Here is a 7,271-nt window from a genome sequence, read left to right as displayed (position 1 = left end):
TCTCTCTTTCTTTCTTCCTGCCTTAAACGCGCCATCAAAGCATCCTCGATCACGAAAGCGATCTTCCATGACGCTCCTCTCTCGATTCCTTCCTCCACCGATCGTTGACCTTAATTGACCTATTCCACGAAGAGGTCGACGTGACGCGAGCCCTCATCGAACTTGATTCTTTCACGAAATCTCTGGCTTCCAGGGCTACGCATAATTGAATGCTTAATACGAAGTTTTTAAGCTTCGAGTCTTTAATACTAGGGCATAATGCGAGGGATATCGAAGTTACTAATTAACTAGTTAAATTTTCACACTGTTTAACGAACTTTGTCCGTTTAGTTATTTTAATATGAATACCTCTTTATTTTTTAACATCCACTCTTTATTAATTGGCTCGCTCGGTCTTCGTCAATTTTTTCGTAAGGAGCTCGACGTCGACATATCTTGTTGCTATGACACTGTTTTGAAAACCGTGGAACCGTAGGATTGAAATCTTTGAAAACGCGAGAAACCTAATAAGTCACCGTGATATTAATACGTGTGATACAATAGAGTTCTATCGACAAACACTTTGATATAGCGAAAAGCAATTACCAGACGAACGCCGTTCTTCGTTAAATAATTTACGGAGACAAGCATGATGTACGGTTTCGTACCGGTTTCTCCGATATCGAAATTCATTTCAATTTTTGCGGTCACGAAAGGCATCGTTTTTAGTTAAGAGATTGACTCCCAATATCATCTTCGATCTTTTGTCGAACAAGTTCGAGCCCATCGCGTGTCTCGTTGCTTGGTTCGTGTCCCGGCACGACCGCTAAGATTTCCCCTTGTATCGCAAAGGAAACGTCTACCGTCTGACTAAATACCTCTGAGGACGAAATTTTCCGTAATTAGAGAGAAAGCGGCCCCTTTGATCTCCCCTCCGTTACAGAGGAGTACCGCGAACGAGCAAAGAGATTGCCCTCGCAACGATCGATCGAAATAATTGCGCGGCCCGAAATTTCCATAACGCGATGGAACGGCTGTCTGTTGGTTTTCCTGTCGGCTCGTAATTTGCCACAATTTAAGCACCGACCCGACCCCACGTGTAACGAGTATCTCTCCGATAAATGCTTGATATTAACGATTAAGTTTCGTTGGATAGCTTCTTAGCATATAAACTCGATTATTTTGTTGAATTATTGTATGAATAAGGGGAAATTCGACTTTGCTTCCTCGAGATATCGAAGTTTACTCTTTGAACGCAAACGTTCGTAATTTTTACCATTGACTGAGCTTTCAGTTGTTTATTTACTTATTTATTTACGGGATAGAATCGCTGTCATATAAAAGATAGCGTGTAAGTGAAAGAGATACGTCATCGTGCATGAATAAGTTAAGGACGAATTATTCTGGATTTTTCCCTATTTTGCTGAGAAGAAGAGAGAGAGTGTGAGAGAAGCTGTGCGATATTCGAAGCTAATAATCCGCGAAAATTTCATTAAGTCCAACTTGAACCGCGCACTGCGAGAATATTGAGAAATATAAATAGCAATATTCCTCCAGGAAAATATCAGTCGAAACCCCATCCACCTGTTCAAAGTCTGAAAACTCCCGGAAAATTTCCACTTCTGGTAGAGTTTGACTTCTCCGAGACGACATGGTTGGCCGACGAATAGATTTCTGAAAGTTCCAGTTTGCACCTCTCTGTTTCTTCGTTTCCGGGAGCTGTAATTAGGGAAATGAAAGGGGCTTGGAGTTCGATTTCTCCCTTGAAACCACTTCGTCTTCAACAATGGCCAAAGTAACGGCGAAAAGAAGTAAACTTTTAATTTATTTAAAATCCCCGTGATGTTGGGGGCGAAGCGGGGAAGATTACGTCCTATAATGAATTCTTATTCGATCCCGAAATTAAAGAGGTCGCGAGTAGGGTGCTGAAAATCCAGGGAAGGTAACATCATGAAAAACTCGTGGGTAAACTCGAAGGAAAGAAGATGAAGGAGGCACGCAGGATATCCTGTATTAGAAGTTACGTTTATCACGCGAAATGCGCAGTTTTCGAGGCTGTACATTCACCCTTGTACACCTTCCTTCGCCACTCCCCGCCCTCCCTGTTTCTTTCGCACGCCTCTTTACGATTGTTTCCGTCGTCGTGTCGATCGATCCGCGATGCCCTTACCGCAACATTTCCGAACAATCTTTCCATCTTTCGGGTTTCGACGTGGATTAACTTTCGGAAACGGAAGCCTCCTTCCGGAAATTGCGATCACGCGACAAGAGCCGAAACAATGCAGTCGAATCCAATTATACGTGGAAGAATCGAACTCTCTCTCTTAAAGACTAGAATGATTAACGATGCTTTCACCGTATTTGCACCGAAGCTTATACATTCTGGTTAAAATATATTTTATTTTAATCGTTATAGACGAAAACAAAGATTTAATAATCCACTGTATATCCGTCACCAGAAATTATGCCGAACGAACGATACAATTAAAATTAGATATTAAATCTTATCGTATCTTATATAAGATAAAAGATATATTTTAATTCAATGGAATCGACTGTTTCATTGAAGACCAAAAAACGATCAATGATTCCACCCGATAAACTATCGGTATAAATTATCGTGTCGCGTCGTAATTTATTTTGCCCCAAGAAAATAACCATGATTATACAGAAACCATGCAACCGATCGAACGAAAACATACCCTATTCGCATTCCGCGGTTCATTCCATCGAGATCCTATTACATCGACATTTCTATCCCGTAATTGGCTCGATTCGTACATCCATCAACTTTCTGCCCCGCGCCGTCGAGCATGGATAAATATTTTCTTCTAATATCTCAAGACGAACGTTCCTTTGAGGAGCGTGAAATTCAGTAGAAACGGCCGGGAATCGTCAGACGCGGCGAGATATCGTTCAACGCTGCCATCGGCAATACCACTGATACCTTTCGTTATCGTTCTCCCTGAAGCTTCGTATTAAATAGCCAGGAGCTTTTTACGTGTCTACCACGTCGAAGCTTTTCGTTCCACATCAAAGCAAATGGATACACCAGCCAGATGTGTATTTTTCTGCTGATCCCTTCGTTTTCGTTTTCCAAGCTAACCTTTGCCCGTTAACGCGAGCCAACCGCCAAAAAGTCATACACCGTGACTCGCCTGGCTCGTCTAAGTGATCAAACCGTGGAATTCCGAAGGTTCCTACTTTACCAGAGTTGGAAACGTGACATTTCGATCGATACGGGTTTCCATAAATGGAAACGAGAGATTCGATCATTGAGAAATGAAATTGCCACTTATCTGTTAGTCGTTTATTACTTCGTCTGCAAATAGTGATCTCACTCCGAGCAATCTGCGGATCTTTACGCGTAGTATATGGCGAATGTAAAAATGCAAATATTTCTTAAACGTATATGACACACAGGATTATGTAAAATGTTCTAATTGAAATACTCGATATAATGTTTACTGAGTGAAACAAATTTTCATGTAGGTTCTGTTTTTTTGATCAGATTGATATAAACGTGAAATTGCATAAACATTTGCAGCCTCGTTATGAGATAATACACAAAACTTGATCTCGTCGAAACTATAGTAGTGTCCACTTAGCTTGGGCTTCGTCGTATTCCTATCAGTCGTTAAATTATAGGATTTAATCATACTTGTGATGATATGTTCAGTAAGCTGTTTCTGTATTTTGGGCTTGGTGTTACTCAGTTTAATGTATTTTCTCTGGTAACTTAAGCGATAAAATATTGAACTTACCGCAGTTAAGAGGACGCTACTGTAGTATTTCGAAATGAACAAAGCAACCATCTTTTTCATATCAAATATGAAACAGTACTGACAGTAGAACCGAGGGTAGCAACGTTGTGGTCACTACCTGTTCCGAGCCAGAATTATTTTTTTTACGTGAATATTGCGAGGTTGGGTTTGTGTCTAAATGCGAGGCGATCCAAAGTCTGTAGAAGTAGACGTCCGTGTAGACACCAGGCGTACGTGGCCGTGCACAACCATCTCCACCGGAAACCACACCCGTTAGAAATCCATTGCAGATCATACCGCCTCCAGAATCGCCCTATGAAACATTTAAGAAAATCAAAAGAACTACTTTCAACTCTTTTTAACGTTTTACGATTAAATGTTTCGCTCTGAAGCCTGTACGAGGTACGAACAAGTCGAAAATTATAAATTGTTAAGATTTATGATTGCGACGACAATACACGAGTCGTTATGTATTTCCCATCTTAAAATCTACCATACAGGAACTATACGATAAGCAATAGTTAAATAATTACATCCAAACCTCACGTGAAACGATCGTTTCTTAAATGTGCAATACAATATAGTTATTGTAATACATCACCATTTTCATCACAGTGAAAGAGTTAATTTATCTCTAAGTACATAATCGAGAATAACGAACCTAACTTTACTATAGTCAGCGTTGCTCGAATTCTTTTTCGTTAAGAGTTGCTTGACGTTTTAATAGAATGTGTGCTTTACCTGGCAAGCATCCCTTTGGCCCTCCATGTATCCAGCACAAAGCATCCCAGCTGGGAAATCAGTTATGTTCTCCAAAAGTTTCTTGCACGTGGTATGGCTCAACAGTGGCAAATCTATGTACATGAGGTTCTCGCTGGTAATTGGATAATCCTAAACGAAAGAATATCCGATATAAATTTAGATCTGTCTAAATAGATATATATATGATAGCAGATGCAAACCGACAGACTTACTTCCGCTGGATAACCCCATCCTGCTACCTGACAAATCGTTTCTGGAACAGCGGTATGAGTCGCGAGAGGGGCAACGTTAACTTCCGGCGTTAATGTAAATGGCACTTTGAGCTGAAAACGTAAATATTCGAATGAAAAAATTTGTGAAAATTGACGATACTTGTTAAAGCTACGAAAAATAATATCGTACAGCGAGAAGAGCTACGTCATTCTCCAAGGTTTCCATATTGAACTTGGGATGAACATAAATCTTGTCTACGCCCCTTCTTTGACCAGTCTGGCTTTGTTGACTGAGTTTAATGTCTCCGGCAACTACTATGATTGTCCAAGGCTGTATCTGCGAGTCATATCTATGAAAGTGACACCATGTTGAAAATGATTACTCGGAAATAGACTATGCGTGTTTATGTGTTACGAGAAATTTAAATATACATGCAAGTATATACAGAATATAACGCAATGTTCAAAACCGTATAAATTATTCAAATTGAGGTCGTAGTAATATTTGATAAGTGAAACTGTCCCAGTTGCGTCTCCTCTGTCACGCTTATAGATAGATGAAATTGCATCGTTGTCTGCAATTTACTCGTAACTGACATTTACGCGCTTATGGCGAGTTTAAATAAGTAGAAACGCACGAAATGCACATTTTGAATCACTCACTCCTCAAACATGCAATGCGCTGCTGTGAGCACATATTGTTCGTCTATCAGTGATCCTCCGCAGAAGTGTGCATTGCTGTAACTTTCTCTTAAAGATACCTGCGAAAAACATTTTCTAGGAAATAATTAACTTACTCTTCAAATCACATTATCGCGATACATAGAATCGACTGATATATAGAGCAACTAAACATTCGCGACACGAAAATATCTTATAAAAATACGACGCATACCTGATAAGGAAATTGCCTTAGTGCAGCTTTTGTCCCGTTAACTATACGTCCGTGCAAGTTATGCGTCCATTCTACCTGCGAATTGGGATTTACGGTAGTCTCGGTTGTTTCAGTAGTAGTCGACTGTGGAAGCAGGCCTCCTATAACATTTGTTTAAATAAGTTCACGCGTCACGCTTATGCTCTCCATTTTTTCACAACTTAATACAAAAGAATTATATTGACACGATGAATTGCGCCATAATTAATAGATAAAGGTTGAAGAAATAGGAAATTCCTAGTCAATTGCTTATCTTTGTACTCGTACTTAATAAATGTAAGTACTGTGCACTTACATTTCTATTACATACAAATTTTGTTATTATACTTAATTAAGTATTTAATAAATACTTTAAGCGTGTATGTAGTGTTTTCTGGAACTCCGTGAATTAAAGCAACTACATCGACGTAAAATAAACGAACATAGGAAGAGCAGAAAATTTCATTGAACTATATGTATATTATTGCACAATCGTAAACCAATGTACACTGTTATACTAGATACAATGATGCTTATCAAAAGGTATTCATTTATTGTTCACTTACCATCGACGAAGCTATTCACGATGAACGCTACTGCCAAAACGAGACGTATTATCCGCATTTTCATTGCGCTGTTAATTATTTCTTTATTTATCCACCTCTATTGTATTATATTTTATTTCTATGTCAGTGTTGAATTCTGCTTCTCCTTCGCCACTCACCGCCAGCGACTGATCACGATACGATGAAAATGGATAAAGAATCTCGTTATCGCGGTAGAATGGATTTATCTTCAAACGATATCTATCAGTTATCACATACGTCAATTAGAATTGGAATAATTGGTAATGTTCATCTTCAAAAAAGATAATATTGAGTCTCGCGTTTCTCAAAGGTATTAGTTCTAGAAAATTTTTGAGGAAAACTTTTATTTGACCATTACGTTATCTATTACGAAAATAATAATCATATCTGGTACGAGCCATTCGCTATTAATCATGTAAATTCCCTTGACGTTCTTAATGATCGAAGTGGTGGATATATCTGACTGTTTGATCCACTTTGACGATGCTATCGACCTAGCTTCAATGACTTGCGGACTCTCACGTACATCGATTTACCAGAACACCGAGATAACGAGCAGTATCGACAGTAGCTTGATCTAAGTAAGATTTGTTGCACACAATTACCAATTTAATTCGTTATCATCGTTGTTGAGAAATTGAGGTTTCAGTGAGGACCAGATATATCTTTCTGATAAACGAATAATAGCATCGGTTATTTCCATGCCTGTTATTATTAGCTTCTTATCGTTGCACATGAAACGGCCAATTTCATAAAAGCGTTGTTAAATAATGCCAATTAGGTCACGTTGCTCGAACTCGATTTCTTATTCATTCGGGTAGCTATCTAGTGGCATATGATATCTACAGAGTCACACGTATATGAAATGTTAATTACGATGATAATTATATTTATATGGCATTTACGTTTATAATTATACTTATCAACACGATGCAAATATCCTACATAAACGAAAATTCGTAAAGGTACGAATACCTGAGTGAATCACAGTGATCGATCTTCCTAATCAAAATTTCTAACATGTTCGAACTTGTGATTTCGTGAACGTGTCGAG

At 38.8% G+C, this 7,271-nt stretch overlaps 1 protein-coding gene across 1 annotated transcript; it reads right to left on the bottom strand.

Moving 5' to 3' along the window:
- Positions 1 to 3,274: 3,274 nt before the first annotated feature.
- Positions 3,275 to 6,381, bottom strand: LOC117240239 (trypsin-3-like). Its single transcript, XM_033506212.1, has 7 exons — positions 6,197 to 6,381; positions 5,613 to 5,752; positions 5,381 to 5,478; positions 4,908 to 5,067; positions 4,718 to 4,828; positions 4,485 to 4,634; positions 3,275 to 4,056 (listed from the first exon to the last, which is right to left on the bottom strand). The coding sequence occupies exons 1-7, from the start codon at positions 6,258 to 6,260 to the stop codon at positions 3,805 to 3,807; spliced, it is 975 nt and encodes a 324-aa protein (XP_033362103.1). The 5' UTR covers positions 6,261 to 6,381; the 3' UTR covers positions 3,275 to 3,804.
- Positions 6,382 to 7,271: the final 890 nt, after the last annotated feature.

Source organism: Bombus vosnesenskii, unplaced genomic scaffold (assembly GCF_011952255.1).
Source record: "Bombus vosnesenskii isolate JDL3184/JDL3185 unplaced genomic scaffold, Bvos_JDL3184-5_v1.1 scf7180000014579, whole genome shotgun sequence".
NCBI classification, from domain to species: domain Eukaryota; kingdom Metazoa; phylum Arthropoda; class Insecta; order Hymenoptera; family Apidae; genus Bombus; species Bombus vosnesenskii.
The sequence above is the reverse complement of the archived record's forward strand: the minus strand, read 5'-3'. Positions and strand labels throughout refer to the sequence as shown.